This window comes from Aulonocara stuartgranti, assembly GCF_965226115.1.
Source record: "Aulonocara stuartgranti genome assembly, chromosome: 7".
NCBI lineage: Eukaryota > Metazoa > Chordata > Actinopteri > Cichliformes > Cichlidae > Aulonocara > Aulonocara stuartgranti.
In genome coordinates this window covers 22,896,095-22,917,844 of record NC_138945.1, presented here as the reverse complement: position 1 = coordinate 22,917,844, position 21,750 = coordinate 22,896,095, and the positions used below count along the sequence as shown (strand labels likewise).

The 21,750-nt window shown below is 39.5% G+C and overlaps 1 protein-coding gene across 5 annotated transcripts in view; it reads left to right on the top strand.

The window, feature by feature from the left end:
• The window catches only part of rgs3a (regulator of G protein signaling 3a), a gene marked incomplete at its 5' end in the record, with an annotated part of 153,388 nt that overhangs the window by 84,287 nt on the left and 47,351 nt on the right, over positions 1 to 21,750 (top strand). For all 5 annotated transcript variants that reach the window (XM_082540981.1, XM_082540983.1, XM_082540984.1 and 2 more), the window contains one exon: positions 9,408 to 9,542. In XM_082540981.1, coding sequence (XP_082397107.1) covers positions 9,408 to 9,542 — 135 coding nt within the window. The remainder of the gene's footprint in view (positions 1 to 9,407; positions 9,543 to 21,750) is intronic.

Here is a 21,750-nt window from a genome sequence, read left to right as displayed (position 1 = left end):
AAAACAATAAAATTATAACTTCCATCTTCTCAAAGCCCTGGCTGAAAATAGTGCTTACCTTTAACATACAGTAGAGAAATCCTGTTAATAAGTATCTTCCAGTTGTTGGTTTAGAAATAATTGCCTTTTGTACATCGGTAGTTATTCTGTGGCATCTCCACAGAGTAAGTAGCTCTGTGGAGATGCCACAGAATAACGAAGAAGAGATCAGATAAGCGGAGACTCTGCCAAACTAGGTGAAATCACAGTGTGATTTCGAGGCTGGAGAACAGCAAGGGAGCGCTGTCGTCAGGCTAACATAGGACAGTGTTTTGAACTCAGATGAAATTTATGCAAACTGCCTGTAGAATAAATGTAAAGTGTTCTCATTTTATTACGCACAGGGCGATGCAGTGTGTGGTTTTTTCATAGAGTAAATAAAAGTTGAAGACTCACTGTTTGAGTCCAAGATTAAGAAGATGTCTCAGAGGTGCTTCTGTGTTTTTGCAGTATGCCTTTGTCTGAGGTTCCACACACATCCGAATTTCCCTTTGCTTTAAGTTGCATCATTGGCTGCATGATACACTGGCTGTCACTTGCAGTCTGAAGGCAGGGCACGACTGATACGCAACCAGGGGCTCTTGTCAGCAAAATGCCTACTTTATGATGGCTATCCATTACAGGGCAAGGTTGGGTCCAGTCTCTCAGAGGTCTAATTGAACTGAGATGTACCCTCTTCCCTCAAGCTGAGTCACAACTTAAAGTGTGCTTGGCTTTTTGTCTGATTTGATATGCCAGCGCAGATTGGGCTGTGCATACATCTAAATTTAATCACTTAAAGACGTCCATCTTAATAAAATGATTGCACTGAGATCTATGACAAAGACAAAGTACTCTCTTGAGCTGCACTAAACTGTGGTTTATCTCCCTATTTCATCAGGTGTAGAGCAAATCGTCTTCAGCATCTAAATTATTCATAAACCTTTAAGGGTGAAGAATCATGAAGTAATTTCCAAATCAATAATATATGTTTCCCCTGTATGACATACTTAGAGTAATTAACTACAACAGGCTTTCACAACAACTTGCAGACACTTTGCTATCGACTGGAAAAGTTTATTAAAAAAAGCATCTTTGTCTATGGACAATTATGCTTATGCAATAAAAGCACAGCACACAGTCATATGAAAAGAGCAAATAAGTTAAATTATCAATGAACTCCCTCACTGGATAGTGATGGAAAGAATGCAAAACTTCTGCTAAAAAAAGGCACAAACTGAGAGAAAAAACTTTTGAAACAGTACTTGACATCTGTGGGTCCTGTCATGTGCTTACCATCTTCCCTGGTGGCTTTAGGAAGGGCCTCGGGCCAAGAACTCCAATTTACATGCTCTATTCGTAGCAGCTCTGCCGATGCAACCCACAGAAGAGCCCTGAGCTCAAAAGCAGACAAACAAATGAGAAATAGATTAAAGAGTGTGGGAAAAACACGGAGTCATGAGGAAATGACATCCTGCATATTTCATGTGGAACTTGATTTGTGAATTTCTTTGTGCAATTTATTGACAGTTAATCACACCATTACCTGCTAGCCCGTGAAAGAGAGAGATGAGAGATGCAACGAACCTGGTTTTCAGCTTGAAAAACACACATTGGCTCAATGGATTTAACTGGGAAGACTATAAATATTTTTTCAGAATAGTGCCATCATGAGACAGTGATACGTGAAACCGAGACTTGACTATTTTTCCTGACCTTTTCATTGCATGAGATACTATCTGCTGCTTCATACTAAAAATAGTGCATTGCTGTAGAGAAAGAAGAAGAATGCAGTCATTAATTTCCCCATTTCCCATTTAGGAAACTCAATGAAGAGGCAAAAAAACCAAACAAACCCAAAACCCTTTCTGACACTACACAGATCATTTTTTCTGCACCATTCTCTTGCACATTTATAATGTGATAAGTGAAAACTGGTTAAATTAGTGACTCTCGCATGTATATGTGCTTTGGTATAAATATGATGCTAACTTGATGATATTAAATTCATAGGTCAGGGTAGTGATTATAAAGAGTCACAAGATCACCAAAGTCATTTCATTCTTGGATTCGTTCTCTGATGAACCAACGTCTGTACAAAATTATGTGTCAATCAGTGCGGTAGATGTTGAGATATTTCCACCTGGTAGCAAAATAATCAAGTTACTATCCCAAGAGCCATGCTCCTTCCACATCCAGTGACATTAGTGAGGGCATTCTGAACCAAGAGTCAGCTAGCTGCTTAAGTATCATTAGCTCGTGTTCACATGTCACCTATGCTGTATCTATAAATGCATTAAATACTAAGATTGCAAAGCCTCAGTGGTCCACAAGCGAGATCCCTTAGCCCAGAGTAATTGAGAGTAATGCCAGGAAAGACATAAAGCCAGCCAGAAAGGATTTAAGGACAGTGACGTAACTCACTGTAACTCACTCATTTGTGACACAGTGAGTCACATGTTCAGCACAAGTGCGTTGGACATGACTAATACGGTATGACGCTGCTCGTGTGATGATGTACAAAGATTTACTCTGGAAAAAAAAAACTGGCTTGATGTCACACTTGATATATCCGGAACAATTCCTCTATTATGGCTGTTACAGATGAACTGAAAATACATAACAGCATTTATGCTTTTATTATCATTATTCTGCTACAGCAAGTGCCGCTGGTGGCATTATGTGTTTATCTGCCTTGTAGAGAGCTTTGCCTTACTGAAGAAATATGTACTGATTTTAATGATTTTAATGGAGGTAAGTGCGTGGAGAATGTTATAAATCTCCATGAGCACACATCTTAAGTCACACCGTGTTTCCATATGGCCTAAATAACCTCGGAATTTCCCATTTTTGTGTCATATTTTGGGATTTAGAAAATGCTTACTTACCAGTGAATGTTAGTTGATGGATGATGATATTGCAGTGAGTGTCTATATGAGAAAGTCTGATGAGCAGATGCTCAGGCCTCAGACTACTGAGAAAGCAGTAGGTTTTAATAGGTTTCAGACTTTTTATTGTGTACTTGAGGGGACATCCTTTATATGATCAGTTCATACACGCCTCTCTGGCTCTAAACACGGCAACCCCATCCAACTGCTGTTCAGATCTTTTGTTTGGGCAGCAAATCAAACGATAGTTGGCTTACAGTTATGGGTCTTGGGCTTTGGCATGCCAATACGCAGACCAGCGCCGCAAACATTTTAATACGTCGTTAACAATAAAGGAGGATCCATGTTAATTTTTACCAGTGATTTTTACAAGCTGCAGCAATATTTGACGCTCAGTGATAACAGTCCTCTGGAGAAAGTTCCCTTTCTTCTATAAGTATATTTAAAGGAAAAATGACACTCTTTTGAGGATACTAATCTTCAGATTTTTAGATCGAGGACACAAATGGTTTGAGACAGATGGTGTAAAAGGAGGCCATCTATTTCCACTGTGAACAACTATGTGCCACCTGTAACGTCATCTTGAGACCCATTCCCAGGCATTTCAAGCCTCGCTCACACCTCCGTGTGACCTTAATAACAAATAGGTTGGCATGGCGGAGCAGTATCTTACAAAGCATTCACACCTTGGTTCGTGTGACCCTTACTCAATCAGGCAGATTTAATTATCATGCACTTTGTTGCTTCTTACCCTCTTACTTACTATGGAAAGTACAGGGTTTCAGTCCTTTGAAAACTTTATCTTTCACATGACTGTTCAGGACAATAAAGGTTCAGCTTTCATAACTCTGCTCAAAAGGAAGCCATGCTCTCCTTAGGTGATAAAAAACAACTGGAAAGCACAAGGAAAACCTGCCTGCTACCTTTACTGACTACTGCCTCTAGCATTTTTATTTTTCAGAATCACTATATTACTGTCGCTCGTCTCATCCAAGTTATAGAATGACAACAAAATAATATTGTTGCCAAAATGTCAAACTGTACCTTCGAGCTCTCGTATTTAGTCTGTGATCGTTAACACAAGGCAGCAGAATCATCGTTAGCAGGTGATGTGAAAAACAGAAAGAAGGAAAAAAAAACATGGGCATTAGCTGTCATTGAAACCATGCTAACCTGTGCCAAAGCAGTTTAGGTGAGCTGTGTTGACAGCGGTCCAGTGCACTGAAAACTCATCTGCCAGATGGCTCAGGGGGAGGGCTTCAACCAGGGAGCACTTTAATCAATCTGATTAAGGGGAAATGCTGCCTGTATTTTTAGCCACTCCATGGCAGGCCAGTGACCATTCATTGAATTTTGTTTCATTAGCTCTTATGTTTATCTCTTGGAAGGGTGGATTTATAAACAGGGTGAACTAATGCAGAGACCCAAGTAAAGGGAATTTACTTATTTTAGCAAATAATTCTATGATCATCATAGACGGTAACTCAATTAATGCTAATTATTACAATAAGGGGTTCAGTTGGCTTAGCATTGAGTGGCTTGTTCTTTCTAACATTGCAGCCTGGGCCACTGATGAATCCTGTTTAAAAAACAAAATGACCATAAAAAGCTGCTTCCATATAGTCAGCGTGACTTTAAGGTCTTGAAGTTGAAAACGGTCCCGATTTTGAAGCTAATTTGTTTAGCTGTGCCTTAAATTAGTTCTTTGCATCCCCAAAAGACATGTAGGCCTAGTGTATGCACTGGAAAAGTGAAATGGCACTTGAATGTGTTTAAAAGATTGCCCTGCCGAATAGATTGTGGTGGCAACAGTACAGAAACCCCCTGCAGGGTCCTGACGATTCCCGCCCAAAACATGCAATCTGTGAACTGTCAACAGTTTACTGGCGTGACGGATCGTTTCAGCTGACGTAATGCAATGATGCACAAGTCACTGTCAGGGAAAGTAGACCCAGATAGATGTAATAATACACAGTTTAACAGTACAGCTCATATATCTGTAATAATGGCACACCAAATATAAGCAGGAAAAATGGAAATGGATTGCAGAAATTGTTAGCTGGAGACAAACAAATCATCATTAGTAGTCGCCCAACAGAGCATGGTGCATTTTTAAGATGGGAAAGAAAATGCACTTCCCTACATGCTCTATTCCTCGCAGTAAGAGTGACTTTATGTTATGGCCAAAACAAAATGTGCATGGTGTCAATAAGTGGCTTGCAGTGTAATATGTACACAACTAAAACTGTGTAAACATACACACTTCCTCTCTTTGACAGATTACGGATGTAAGCCTTCCTGCAGCTCTGAGATGTGTGCATCGCAATGACTCACTGTCCCAGCTGGAAGCCTTTTTGTTCTTTTTTTTGAACCATTATGTCTTCTAAATATGTCCCTACAGTAAGATTATATTTATAAAATGAATTCAGACTGGTGCTACATACAGAGTGTAAAGCTGTGGTTGATGTGTGCGGATGCAGTTGCATGTCTGCCTCTGGGACAGCATCTGTCGTAAATAAGCCATATCCTAAATGTTTGCTTTTCAGGAAGCAGAGAATGCGGGATTATTTCCAGCTTGAATGCCGTACATGCTTCTCTTCAGAGAGGTTGTTGAACAGCATTTTCTGACCTTTCCTGGCATGAGGAAGATCATGCAATGCTTTGCACGAGAGCTCAACCTTAGACCTTAAATAGAAATGTCAGTTTTTTTTTCACTGGGAGCTGTATTAGTTTGCCCAGAGGCTAGTTGTTTACATTTAACTCATTGTATGTCTGTCCCTCTGTGTGTGTGTCCATGTGTGCTTGTGTTCCCAGCCTTGTGGCTCTTGTTGCAGCCTCATAGACTCAGATTCAGTCCAAATGATGGATATCAAAGAACATTAACATTGATTTCTGTCTGCTCTGAATAAGCCCCTATTTCATCATGCTGTGGTGCAACTGAAAAACGTCAGGCTCAATATCATAAATTCTTTTGCTATCCCACCTACCTATTTTTTCTCTTACTGCGACTTATGTTTTTTTTATTTTACTTTATGTTTTTTAAATGAAAACTTAATATTAGATGCTCAATTTCTCAAAGCTCTTCTTTAGACATTGGTTGTTTTTACTTGTGTTTTCTTTCTAGAGAACATAACTGTAATGTTTAGGTTCAGGCTCTGGGGAGGCCAATCCATGACTGATGTCTGTTTTTCTGTCCACATATGATTTTACTGCATTGGCAGTGTGTGTGGGATTTTTGTCTCAAACACACAACCAGGTGCCTAAAGATACAACTTATAATTTGGTTTATGTGTAGACATAACAGTGGTTTATCCCTTGAGGTAGGTGTTGGGTCTGTCTAGCACAGGCCCACCGCTGGAACGAGACAATTTAAAAACACAGCAGTAGGCATTGTTATCTGTGCTTAAAATATTCAGGCTAATGTTACATGGTTTAGCAAAAAAACAAACAAGAAAAGAAATCGTGGTTAAGTGGTGAGTTAAAAGGACTGGAATGAAAATGAGTGAAAAAGCAGACAATGTCCAAAGAAAAACTTTGAAATACCGTCATAAAGTCTGGAGAACTTTTTCTTAAGACCACTTTAAAAAATTGCACGCAAAAGATATTTACCCGACCACCCTTAAGACTGAAGGGGTTATAAGCAGGAGTAGAGACTAACAGTGGCCTCCCTTGACAGCGACACCATAAGTACCATTTAACTGCCATTAGTAATGCCAAAAATGAGAAAACTTTAACCACATCAAGCACTTTTCACCACTGGACCTTTCAGCAGCACTATCCTCATCTTCAGCAGGACTCTGAGTAACATTCAAACAGTTCAAATGGCAGAAACACAGTAGAGGATGCACAATAAACCCAACAACCATGCAACCAGTAGAGAAGCAAATAAGCTAGCATCTTCATTCACCACTGACCAGGGCAGTGAGCATCAAGAAAAACCCCGAGGACTTCAGTCAATCTCTGAAGACTTGTACAAAATGGAAAAAATCCTATTTATAGCCCGAGTCGTGTTCAGAAATGTCAGGACACAAATGTTTTTCCCTGACATTGCTGGAAACGGAGCAGCCGAGATAAATGGAATTTATCAAAGAATAAAAAGGAGGAGAAATAGAAAACCAGTGTGTCTGAGAACAAAAGGTTCCTTTAATATTCATCAGAAAAAAAAGAATTTGACTTTGTTACTTCTCTAAAAATGTGACTCAATGATTTATCAGCAAAGGTTGAGCACATGTGCACAAACAGGGATTTGGTAGATGGTAGAAAACCAGACTGTTTTTGCATAGAAAATGCATTTTAGACGATTCCAGACATCCATCCACCTGTTCTTAACCTTTGATCCAGTTCAGGGTCACAATGGGGCTCGAGCCTGCCCCACCCTGGACAGGTCCATCACAGGACCAACACAAAGAGAACCATGACCATTTCAACTTGCAAATGGCCAGAAACCAAGTCCAAGTTCTGTTGCAACTTGCCAGAAAATTAGAAAAAATTGAATGTTTATTGAATCTTCTGACCACAAAAAAAGACATATAAATTGGCATATATGAGTTTTAATTTGTATCATACTTCCTACATTTAAGGGGTTAAAAGGAAACAGAGAAATCTCAATAATATGAGGGGACTTGATCATAAAGGAATTCCTTATTTTGCTGGATCCAGAAAAATTATTTTAAAACAAAAGCGTGTGTAGTGTTGTGGAAGTTTTCCATTTAAATAAAGCCTGCAGACGAGTGGTGAGCAGTAGCTAACATTCTTTAATCAAAACACAAAGAACAGACAACCAAGTTGGTGGAGAGCCTGCATGACCGTGGGGCAGACGGTCAGCAGAGTCTCTCTGAGCCTAGCATGGCTCCCAGTTAAATACCTTCTCCAGGAACAAAAGGCAGTACACAGCTGTTTCACACCTTAAGGTTCACACTCCCTTGCTACCTCCCAGAGTCCTCGAAGAGACAAAAGACTCTTCCTGTGGAGCTGTCTGCTTCCCCCAACTTCCTTACTAGACCCCCACCATTATTGTATAATGCCTTGGTGCCACTGGATTTTAACATGTCTCACACTCATACTGTAAGACATGTTAAAATCCAGTGGCACCAAGGCATTATACAATAACATAATGTGATTAATACATAAGTAAAAGAAATTCCTATACAGTAGTAAAAGTTGGTATTTTAAGACCTCCACTTCAAACAGCACTATGTGGCAATGTGATAATTACACAGGAGGAAAAACAAATGCAGGAGGCACGCACAGAGGCAGGGTAAAATCCAAATCCACTCTTTAATCATAGGCAGGCAGTGAAGGCAAACAGAGGAAGGTAAAAGGACAAGGTCGAAAAATAGGCAAGACGTCCATCACAAGTCAAGAACACACAAGGAATAAATAAACAGGAAAATGAAGACATACTAGGAAAACACAAGAGTATGAATTGAAGGCATAAAAGCTACTTTAAACAAAGACATTCAGACAGCTGGAGGGTTCTAGGCACGAGGTATATAAACTGAGAAGGACGATTAGCTCACTCAAGACCGATAAAGCAGACACAGAAGGGAAAAAAGGCAGGAACAGAGATTTCAAAATAAAGCAGGAAGTGACTAACCAGAACCAAACATTATGAAAGGCAGACGCTGACCTCACCATAAATATTTTATCATGTAAACTCTTCTTCCTTTCCTTTATTTATTTTTGATACAGTCCATCTTTGATCAAAAATGCATTCCTTGAATCACGGCCAACAAACAAATGGGCCCATTAGTCCATTAAGTGTTTAATGTGTTCATTACTGAGAATGGTCACAGGTCTTCGATTGCAGATTCTGGATGTACGAGAGGATTATGTCCTCTTGAGTGAAAAGTTACTGGACTGCTGTTTGCCAACTCTTAGCCAATTAAGCACTCGTCAGATTCTTTCTCATGTATTTCCTGGGGATGCATTGATTGGTACTTTTTCAAGAGCACCAGCTTGACACTGGCTACATAATCATTTTGTCAGCATATCAAATTCTGCCTAATGTGGATGCTGGCCTTTATTCAATTTCACTAAAGCAAGCATTTTGCTTCCCAGCGTGGGTGCGTGCCACCTTAAACTCTGTTCTAAAAACAAGGCTCACATAATACCTGAATGTTAAGTCAAGGTCAAATGCTATATAGATACTATAGTCATTCTATAGTCATTCATTATCTCTCTTAAAGGTCTCACAGAAAGAGGCACTCAAACAGGCACACGGTTAACTCTAGCATTCTAGTATTCTCTAGTTTTCTTGAAAAGGGCCAGTAAGATGGGGAAAAACTTGTTTTTGCCACTTTTTTTTCATTTTTATTATACTTTTGTGTTATATATATTATATTATGTTTATTTTCTTGTGCTGTGACAGTCTTTCACTATCCAAGCATCAGGAGACACTGCTTTTTCATTTAGTTGACAGTAGATGCGTAACTGCCCGCTGTCTTTTCCTCCACCCCTTTTCCTCCTCTCTCCCCTCACTCTCTCTCTCTCTCTCTCCAGAAGTGTGACTGCCTGCTCAGCCTGGAAGCCTATTCAGGAGACCAGAAGCGCCGTGTGTGTCAGTGCCTGAAGGACAACATTGACAAGCAGCTCCAACTACACAGGAGGGAGCCTCCCGTTCCGCATTTTGAACAGGTATGACACATGGACACACATATCTAGGAGCATTTCCAATTTCATTTGAGGCCAGAGATGAATCAGTAAACACATGAACACATGGGAATGGATATATTTGTGCAAACCCCCATCACAGATGCCCCGTGAATTGCACACACTTTGTGCACAGTAACGTCACGCATGTAAAAGCCTCGTCTGTAGTTCTTATTGCCATAATTCTGATTTTCCACTCACAGAAACTCTTACATTTCTCTGGGGAAGTTCAATGCTGCCTTTGTCTGACGTAAATTTCAAAGTTTAAAAGTTCCTTGACTGTCCTCAAGGAAATTTAGGCCACATCCTCCTAGCAAAAGCCAGTGTTTGTTCCTGTAGTTTCTTTTATAAACCAGTATGATTATTATAAACCGTAACCAGCAGGTTTAACTGAATGCTGTTAGCATCAGGTGCTTTTTTCATTGAGGTAAAGAGTTTGAGAAGAAACTCTGCCTTCTGTGTGAGGCTGTGCTTTGTTTTCTCACTGACATACTTTATTCAAAATCAATGCCATGGCATAATCAAAGATAATGACCTTGGGAATGAGATTTTTTACCTGGATAAATAAAGGACTAATAATAATAATACACTGCAAAGGCTTGTGCATAAATTATTTGAGCTTTTGTTTCTACCTGCATTAACCTTTTAGATTTGTTTCAGTTTTTTCCACGAAATTTTGTAAGAAACAGTTGCTACATACTACTTAGTTACTTTAGGCAGATAGTAAAACAGGAAACTTGTAGGCTGGAATAAAAGAAGGAAAACTGTACGATGCTAAAATCCACCCAGCTGCGGTGAGCTACTGATTCTGCTTGTCAAGGCCTCTCTTTCACGTTTCAGTTAACCATTCTTGTTATTAAAATGTTCAAAAATTGATTAGAGGTGCTTGTTTGTCTTCACTGGTCTATTTCAAAAATGAATTAAATGCACCTCAGTCAACTATCCTTGTCTTAATGTAGCACAATGCGTCACGCTTAAGGATGCACTGGAACTGATCTTTAAGAGCTCATGGGGCTTCTGCTGCCCTGATTAACAGGGTGGCTGCTGGGGATGCTGTGACTGAGATTACCATGGCCCAGTTTGGTCATTTCAGGCTTCTACCCAGGGAAATCTACTCAAACAGTTTTCTTAATTGCTATTTGGGGTTTTTTTGTGTGAAAAAAGAGGTCTAGTCTGACATAAATATGACATCATACGAAGCACTTTTTATTATTAAGAAAGATGAATGCACATCTGTCTGTAATGTGCATTCGTTTGTTTAGATTTTCTCGGACTGATTATTTGATGTAGCGTTTCTGTGAGCACCACTCACATTTCCTTCCTCTTTAATTTCCAACACTTTTTTTTTTCTCCTTTCCTCCTTCATTTTTGATAAACAAAAGAGACAGCTCATTCACTTCATCAGTTTAAAAGGAGTGCTACCCAGTTCATTTGAGTTTAGCTGAAAGGTGATTAAAAGGGATAAATAGCCTTGTGTGTGGATGGCACACCTGTTGCACATTAAGGGTTCATTTCATCAGTGCATGAAAGAGAGCAAGAAAGACTGACAAGCCGGCAATCTTTCATCTTTCATTCTCTTCTGTCTGCATGCATGTGTATTCATTGCACGTGTACATATGTACATATGTGTTTCCCCTTTTTCAGAAGTTTCAGTCAGACTATCCTCTGTTTTTTTGTTTTGTTTTTTACTATTTCCCCATGAGTGTTATCAACTTCAGCACATATAAAAGCTGTTTTTAACTTAAGATATCTTTCTAATAATATTTGCACTGCTACAGTGTTTTTCTTGCAGGACAATGTTCTGATCTATTGAATCTTTCCACATCAACACTACGTGGAAAGTTGGATTCCTTGCTTGTGTCCTCCCAGGGTCAGTGCCAATTAGGCGCTCCCTGCTGAGTAAATGAACACATTTACACACACGACAGTGTTCAATGTGCTCAATGGCAAAACAACTTTGCGAGCATGCTAAGTCACGTAAGTCGATGCTGTTTATGCAAACTCTATTGACAAAACAGTGTCTTAGCGCAGATGTGACCCAGAAACCTGCCAGGTTTATCACTTTTTCAATTGTGAAGTCTTTAAGTTCCCCCATGCCCGAAAGAGGCTCAGTTGTACTCATTGTTTTCCTCAGATTTGGCCTTTCATCCAAACTAAGTCAGTACACAGCTGAAACATGAGCTGCGTGAACTCATTTTCCAGGAAAGATGGATCTGAAAATGTTGCACATATCACAGAGTAAACATCTGAGAAACATAAGGTGGCGTAAGGCAGCTCGGACACGGTGGCGGTGCAACTGAAGTACAGACAGAACAACTTTTAGTGACCTCTAACACTCTATGGTCACTCATTTTAAACCTGCAGTGTTTTCAGACCAGGAGGCAGAGGAAGATTTCTTTGAAGAAAAACATATTTACAAAACATGCTAAAATGCTCGAGGCAGTTCTTGCCAAAACAAAGTTTTTAAAATTCATCACAAATCCTGGAAAAACCTGATAGTGCAGTTTCGTACATGCGCTGCCCAGTGCGATCACTCCTGTTATTCCTGTTCTGTGCACACTTATTAGAACATTTTATTGTAATCCCTTATTAAATGGAAACGCAGTCCCGAAGGCAAGGGAATACATGCTTAATCATAACATTGTACATCTAGCCAAATTAGTTCACTTTTGATTGCATTTCTCTAGAGTCCCTTAGAGGCAAATAGTTTGTATTCAGTCACCTCCAAATGTATTTAATAATATGCAAATTAGCTTTGTCAAATATGGCATATATGAGGAAAAGTAGTATCAGCAGTGTTGCATGGAAGCTTTTAAAAGATATATATCCAGGTCACTTTACTGTGTATCTTGGGAAGTGTTCTTGGGTTGCTTCACGTTACCACAAAGGAGAGAACGCGTATCAAAAGGTAGTTTCAAATGTCAATCAGACCTAACGTGCAGAAAATTATTCAGAAAATTACAAATTTCTCCGAATAATTGAACATTTTAACACACTTTCACTTTCAAATCATCAGAAAATTATATTTTAGATTCAATTTCCGACACACTGGGATACCCTTTTAGTGTCATTTTGGATGTAAAGGAAACCAAAAACCTATAAAAGTCCATGTTAGAAGGGAAGTGGGGTGGTGGACAGCACAAAGACACAACCTCCAACCAGGAGAAACAAGTTCTATTCTTGTCCTCTTTTGTTTTACATTTTCGTTTTACTTTTCTTTTCACAGTGTAAAAATATGCTCAAAGGAAAACTTCACACAGCTTCAACAAGCTTTCCTTGATTACCACAAGTACACACCCTCTCATGTTTCAGGATGTGGGAGTAAGATAGTATTTCTTTTGGTGACACTTCAGTAACTTCATTTCTGCTTTATTGTTACTGTTGAATCAACACCAGAACCTATTTTCAAAAGCGAATAGACTATGTATTTGATCCGCAGTGTGTATTGCTGCCACTGAGCAGGAAGAGCAGTAAAGGCGCTTTAGAAAATGATCCATTGATTCAACCGTTTTCTTTGTGTCAGAAAGTGTATTTCTCCTCTCATGCACAAAGCCGAGTAAATCTGCACTTAGCTGAAGCACGCACCTTCCTCAAGAGTTGTGTTCAAATGTGCAGCGAGAGCAGAATCCTCTCCAGAGGGAGAACACGCGTTCTTCAGAAGCCACTATCTACTCGCGTTAGGTTTTTCATTCATGTTTAACCGTAAAATGGGATTATTTCGTCACAGTGTTGATGTCAGCAGCTGCCCTAGTTCCTTCAGTCCCTTAACACTTTTCAATGCTTCCCTTTGGAAAAATTTGGACACAAGCCTCTTTTCTATTGAGGAGTCTCTAATCTCCGAGTCCTAATGAGAGTGGGGCACGATGATGACTTTCATGTCTGCTTTGTGCAGAGCTCCATTTGCTGTCAGCATATTGAACAGACGGCTCACAGCAAACATTTATCATTAACTTGCAAATATGATGCATGCTCACTCTGTCAGCCCTCTGCTGTCGAATCTGTCGCGAAATTGCAGATCAAGAAAATGTCAAGGAAAGTGGGCCACGAGTTAGATTGAGGTTAGAGAGGAGGTTAAAATAATCATAGAGCGGGATGACATGATATCATACAGCAGATGTTGTCAAAAGGTGGAACAACAGAGGATGATCCCAGGCAGAAACCTGCACAAAGGCTGGTGAAATTTAATAACCTGACATACCAGAATGTGCCAGTTAGAGGCCAAACATGGTCGGTTCATAATTTAAATGCTCAAAGGAATAATCTTTTTGCATTAGATTCGCTTTAGGTTTTCGTTTCAGTTCATTTAAATTCTAAATTCATTCAGAAATAAGTCTTTTCTGATTCTGACAAATCAAACAAGTGCTTCTCATGACTTAAACATCAACTCTGGTGCACTTTTTATTTCAAAAGTAGTTTCAAAGAACTCCTATAAGGTATTCTTGGAGGTCTGGGCCCCTTAGATACTAATGTGTTTTGATAGCCTGCTGACACACAAGAGCTTTGCTCTCCTAATTTGTTTACAGTCTGAAATCCCTTCATATCTATTCCACATTACATCATGTTACAATGTGACATCAAGTCATTTTAAGGGACTCAGCGAATGGCAAGTTCATTGAAAGCAATGCACTTCGCTTTGCTTTAGGTCTTCAAAATAAAAGCACTTAAAAACGCCACAGTTACAACTTAAATTGGCGAGCTTTTTAGGTTTTAAATGTGCAGTCTTGAATAACTAATATAAGTAATCATGATCCCTAAGCAGTATACACTAATGATTTACTGTATAGGTTAAAAAGGTAGGTTTTCTTTTTTCCTCATGCACACAAAAAACATTAAACTCAGCCAGAGCCATTAAAAGTGTGTTATCTCCTTCACTGGAGAGCTTCCGGTACATTCTTCATTCTTCAAGAAAAAAATACATTTGCACAGCTGCATAAACAGACACGCACACACACACACACACACACACACACACACACACACACACACACACACACACACACACACACACACACACACACACACACACACTTGATGGGAATTTAGATAGGGCTGCCCATTTTGAAAATGACAACCGAGCTCACACACAGTTTGCATTTGATGAGCAATACTGGCGCTCCTTCTCTGAGTCAGAAACTATCTGCAGTAAAAGTTGCACAAATTTTCTACATCAGCACCGTGAACAGTGGAAAAAAAAAGATGGTTTCTGCTAATGAACAAAATGTGTGTGTGTGTGTTGAAGTTTGGAGGCAGCTTGTTCTGTTCTCATCCTGTCTCATTTCACATTTATGAGAATCTGTTTTAGCGCTGAAGGGGTTATAATGCAGCATTCATGTTGGGAGAAGCGGTGACGTAGGGCGACGAGGACCCCCTCTAATTCTTCCTCTGTTGCTCACTTTCTCTCAACTTGTCAGGCTGTTCATGATGAATTATAAAAATGTGGCGATCCTTTCCTGTTCATTGTTTTCCTAATCTGCCATGTCTCTCCAGCTCAGGCGCACTGTCATGCATGCTATCAAAGAAACATGAAGTTCAGGGACAGATAAGAGCTGTCGGTGAATCTGCAGCTATTAAGTAGCATATTTCACACACTGCATTTTAAGCAGGAACACAAAGTAAAAATAGGCTGATGGCTCCAGTTTGGTTTAGGATTCAGTGGCTTAGCAAAATATTTGCTTTGTTTTTTAGCACTTTAGTCATTCAAAATTTTCTGACACAGCACACACTGGTAAATATCTCGTTCTATTTACTCCAACCTCACAATCCAGGACAGCAGCTGTCCACAGAAACGTTATTAAAACTGTAAAACTTGTAATCTATACTACCCTTGTTGTGTATTTGAGACTCACAAAATAAGCCATGGGCAAAGCATTGACCAGGCTTTGTCTGTGAATGTTACGCAGGGTGTTTTTGAGTGCCTTACTGAGTAGCAAAACAAATTCTTTTTTCCTTGCTTTTCTGAAAAATACTATGGAATTAGGTCAACTCCAGCATGTCGCCACGCCTAGCTCCAACATCCAGATTCAGAGATAAATGGAATGCAGCATGAGTGCACTAAACATATATTTTAGATGATTGTTTATTAGTCTGGTTAAGTATTAAACTATTAAACATCCGGTACATTTATTCACAGTTAAGAGTCATGCATATGTAGCCTTTTCGGAAGGAGATCAGTAGTCCTCATCTTAACGCTTATTGCTCCAGTGAGCTAATGGAGCAGATTTGTCCTAGACCTGAGTGAAGTTTGTTTTTGTCACACAACAACGGCTTATCACTGTGCACAAAACATTGTCTCAGTTGAACTCTCACAAGGAGTGAAGCTTGTCAGGGAGACAATTATGTTAGCAGACATGAGTGACACTAGTCCAAGTGGAGAAGTAGGTCTCCAAGCTGACATAGAGTGAGTTTTAGTAGATAGTCATCTTCAGGAGGCCGGGAGTGACATCAGAGAGAGCGAGGGGAAAGTTAACAAGTTGCTGAAGGAGTGTGTAGTTTTTTTGACAGTTTATTTTCACTGGGTACACAATGAGGATAGCAGTTAGCCGTGAGGGGTGGCCGCGCATGTGTCATTTCAGTGAGCCATTCTAAACACTTTAAATACTAATATTTACACGTCGGATAAAAGGCACTTTTTTTGCGGACCTCTGCGCGCTTCTTCCAAGATCACTGCCGACTTTACAATTTCAGATAGAAAATTTAAAGTATCCAAACAGAAAGTGAATTATGGTAAACATCTGCACCAGCACATGTTAATATGATTGACATTTCTCCTGCTCTTATTCTCTGTCTGCAACAGATGCATACTTTCCCCCTCGCTGTCTCTAATTAGACATGGATGAATTCCATTTGTCTTCTTGTTGCTGCTTGCTCTCCATCGCACACATGCACACACTCACACGAGGCACATTGCATGCTATTTCTGGGATGTGGTGTCATGACATCCAGATTTACAGCTCCAAATGGTGCAGATGTGAGGAACGTCATAGTGGATCATAATTTTTAATTAGATTTCATCATCCAAAAAGATTTTTCCATAATAAATTAATGGCATTGCTGCTGCTCAGTAGTCATCTTTTAAGAGGCTTAGAATGCACTATGCTTTGCTGCGCCGGCTATAAGTGGTTCGCGCTATTTCCTTTAGATTTTACCACATAATTTCCTCAGGGATTGATAAAGTATTCTGATTCTGATTTGGACTAAATACTGTAAAAAAATTATTTATAGAGATTTTATTGTCTTATAATCACCAGGACGACTATCCACTTTGTGTGCAAGCAATGCCGCAATCTTAAACTTTCCTTCGTCTTGCAGAGTTCTTCATCAAAGCTGGACTGTGAGAAATTAAGACATAGGTGAGATGTCAGTAATGTGCTACTGTATTCATATTAGGAAAATAAGAATACATTCAGTGGTTGACAAAAGTTCAACTTTAACTCAACCCTGTTTTTCGGGCTTGTTTTGTTGTGTGTTCCCTCTTCAAATATAATCTTCTTAACACCATTATGCACCGGACGCATAAAATTTGTATGAATATGTCACGCACTAAAAATATTTTTCCGGCCCAGCTATTCTTAATGTAGCCATTTGCTTAATTTGTGGCATTTGTTTTGTTTTTTTTTCAGCTACCATGTGAATAAACAGTTTGGACCAATCCATCCTGTAACAAGTACAAATGTGCGCCGATACTGAATATAAAATGATATGGAAATAGTAAATGAATTGTATTTTATCTCACACTGTCTGAAATTATGCGTACAGCTCTTCAGATGTGGTCCTAATTCTGCCAACAACTGATCGTGATACAGCTTCGACTCCGGGATTAAGCATGAAATTCTTCCTTCTTGCGAGAAATGGATGAACTCAGATTCTCAAATTCTTCCTTTTGTTGTTTAGAAACATCAGGACCAGCTCATTGTCATCTGATGTCTACTTTTATCAGTTCTTTTTACAGTGTTTACATTTTTTTGAGCTAGTTTTTTCACAAAAATGCAACATATTTGGCACGTGTAGAAACATTACACAACAAGTTCACATCTGAACACCTCTGAATATCGTCTACTTTTTTCTACGATGTGTAAAGGCCTTTTCTCTGGTATCACAGGTCAATCCTGTTCACTTCACTTCCTTTCCATGTGTCACTGTGTTTGTTTTCCCTGCACTTGACCTCGCTAACTGTCTTTCTGTCAGTCGCTCACACACACGCAGACACACACAAATGACTGAGTGATGTTAATGATTATGGTCTGTGGTGTTAGATTAATTCCCTTGGCTTTCTTTAAAAATTAATGATTTCCTTCTGACGGAGTGATGTTTGACTTTATTTTAGCTCACCTTTAACTATTCATAACTGTGTTATGTAATGGTAATGCATCAGCACAGAAGGAAGTATAGATAAGAGCCTCGCAGACTCAGACCTAAGAAGGTAATGCAGAGCATGAAATCCATCCACTCTGGGTTTTAATTACGCACATTCTTTACTCTGAAAAATGACGTGTGCTCCACCGAGCATGTAATGGAGCTGCGATAATATTCTAATGTGTAAATTACAAGGATGGTTTTGACACAAGGACATTTCTGATTAATACGACAAGAGACTGAGAACTTTATGCTTTTAGCCACAGCCTAAAAAGAGTCTTTGAAGCAGGTTTACAAAAACAAAACAAAGAAAAAAAAACAATCACTGAAATCTAATTTCCATTAAGTTTATATCCTGCTTTTTAAACGTTACGTCTGGATACATTTTCTCAGGAATAATTTTGGCTAGAAACTGTGAGAGGCAGCTGTGCGTCTGTGCAGTGTAATTGACAAGTGTTTAAAATAGCTATTTGTGAAGCCTATTATGTATTAGCACATGATATGATTAGATAAGGCCTGATGAATAGCTTACATGCCACTCTTCAGGTCTGATGCAGACGCATGGTCATTGTAACGGACCAGTTTGGTGTGTGCGTCCCATTACTTGTGAAAGTCATGGCCCTTAACATCCTGCTCTTTTGATAGGTTTTGATTCGGGGCTTTGATTTGCGGCAGATCAACTTCTAAAAATAGCACGTAGTGGAAAAGAGAGAGAGGGTGAGGAATGAGGGACTCTTGCTGCTTCGATCTCCAGAGTTTCGCCGCATTTGATCTTTTCCTAACCAGCGCTCCCTCCGTGATTTTTAACACATCACATTTTTACATTTCCTGCTGTCACTCTCACACCTCTGTCTCTCCCCGATTCCATCTGTCTTTCTTTTGCATCGTCCCCCTCCTTCACCCAATCCCCCCCCCACCCCCACCCACCCCCTCTCTTCTCTCAACCCCTCCCACCCCCTCTTCCCTCTCTTCCCTGTCTTTCGCACACACGTTGGCGCGCACGTTATCACCGAGCTGGGGTAGAAGCTGGGACCGCTGCAGAAAGAGCAGAGACAAGAAACACAACTAGGAGAAAAAGGCACTATCACAATATCTGAATAACAGACAGGAGAAAAAAAGACATATGGTCACTGTGGATTAGCAGCCTGCATCTAGTATTTGCACTGCACATGTGCTGTGTGTATGTGTGGATGAACTGTGCTCTTCTTCGGAGTACTCTAGGACACACAACAACAATATTAACACTCATTGAAACAAGCAAGCACACTGCGAGTCCCGATGCCGGTGTCTAAGGTACTGTATGTCATGTTTATGTAATACTGCTGCAGAGGTCACACTCTTTTTGCTCTCTATATTGTGTCTGCATGCTTGTTAAATATGGTCCCAATGCCTGAGTGTGTGTGATTTGACTGCGGGAGTGTGTTTAGTTTTGTAAATACCATGTTAGGTGAAAGCAGGGACTTTGATAAACATTTTATTTAGACTGTGGTTGTTTCTTGTGAAATCCCCCTTTTGTTTTTCTCCCCCCCCCCGTTTTTTTTACTGCGAGAATGAAAAATGAACTTACTTGCCAAGTACCGTATTCAAATTTTGGCCTTTATAAAGTTTTTGATGCCACGTTCACAATGGAAAAGCCGAGTCCTGAGATGAGTGCGTGGGTGGAACCTGACAAATGGCTCAGGTGTGATTTACCTCTTTTGTTTACCGAGTGGAAAACACTTGACCTTCTTCTCACCTTCTGCACATGAAATCGATGAAATTTGCTGCGACTGGAGAAACTTTAAACAGTTTTTTCTTTAATGTTATTGTGATCTGTTGGAGTTCTTTTTCTCACATTAACCACTGTTGAACTGTTACCTCAGCATATGAAGCCAAGCATCTTGGACTTTTGTTGGTGAGGGATAAGTATTGACTCAAGCATTTATGTGGAGAGAGACAGCAGGTGTGTCTCTTACCTTCCAATGTCAAATGTTCCTTGCCACTAAGGCGACAAAAGAAGAAAAAAACACAACCTTTCTCCTGGGTAGTGCAGAGAGGCTCTTGTGATAACAGTGACAGAAGAAGAGCGAAAAGAGAGAGGGAAGGAATGTGTGAACTGGTGCGAGGGGCAAAGAGAGTGTCATGTGGATCCGTTATGTCTCATTATTAAAGGTTCCTTTAACACTTCTCATGTTTGCCATTCAGTTTTAAAGCTTTTATCAGAGGCACTTAGCACCATTATCACATTGTATTACGGTTGTTGTGTTACTCATTATACAACCTCAGTATTAAAATTTGTCAAACAGCCAAAGTTGTCTTTGAATGGTTGGTCATATTTGTTCAGTCTATTTTTAAAAAAAATAAATTTAATTTTAATTTTTTTAAATATAAGATTAAGTTTAGTTTTTGAACTTTAGCATAATTGATATAACTAGCTTGTTTCTTATTATTAGCTAGTTAAGTCAAGCAGTGATGCTTTGTGTACTATTGCAGGTTGACCACAGTTTCATTTTATTGTCTTATTTGCAACATAAGCGTGTCTTAGGTGAAAGTAGACTAACATTCTGTTTTAGCTCTCTTACAACGCTTGTACAGTAAAATCCCTCCTAACCTCAAGCTCACTCAGGGTTTGTTTCAATAGAAAAAAAAAAGTGCATTCATGTCATCAAGTCTAGGATGTTGAGGCAAGCTGTGACTCAGTGCGTTTATGGAGTGCAAACACATCTATAAATAGCCACACGGCACATATCTACAGTGACCTTGACAAGAAGTGTAGAAAATGATGTCAATATAATTGCTGATTGATCAAGTCAGGTTGCACATCATCGTACATGCGTTGTGGAAGTACAACAGACACTGTGTTAAGGTGAGGTCTTCACATGTGTATAAGGTCTTAATCCTGATCTGAGCATGTGTCAGACGTGTTTGCGTCACCAAAGGTAGACGTCTCAGCGAGTGCAGGTTTATTTTTAAGTTATGTTATCTGAATTGGTGACACAAATATGAGGTCACAGAAGAGTGTGAATCATCTGTGGAGTCAGATTAAGCATAAGCTTATGTCTATGACCCTAATAGTATGCAAATATTATTTCCAGGGGTATGCCACAGTATGTTAGTACATAGTACTGTACATAGCAGCTGAGAACTCCTCAATTTATCTGTTTAAATATAAAGTAGAAGGTTATTTATTTATTGTTTCTAATAATGTATCTGTGTGTTTATGTGTTCTTTGCCTCTATTTAGAATTAGCAATATGAATCCAAACAGCAATAGATTAAATGTGCTCTTTGTTTGGCTGTCAGCAATATACCTGTGAAGTTACAAGTGAGTTGGAAGAAAGTTGACTGAAATAGGAAAAGAAAACAGTCAGCACACATAAACATACAGAAATCCCTCCATTTATTAGAGCGATATTATGTCCTGCTATCCCGTGCACATGTTGTAAATATTATCTGTTTAGTGTCCAAAGAAATGCCAGATTTAGGCTTTAAAAGTCAAATTTAGCTGCTATTTCTGCTATCGTACAACGTTATAGATATTGTAGCACCATCTGTTCCTCTGAGATAGGAAGCTTTTCCAAAATGACATCTTTCCCATTTCATGTATGGTTGCTCTGTGACTTTGTGGCTGCATCGTGTGTGTAAGATAGATGGATATGTTTTCTGCTGCTTGTGCTTGTGTGTGTTTACAGTGGTTATGTGTCCATTGTGTCCTTTGTGCACCCTGTGGGACCTGGCTGTAATGGCTTCACCAAGAAATGGAGTTTGGGCGGGGGGTGTGGTGGAGCCACAAATGGACACAATATGTACATTCATGTCTGTCACACACATGTCCAATTATGGAGGACAGTAGAGATGAGTCA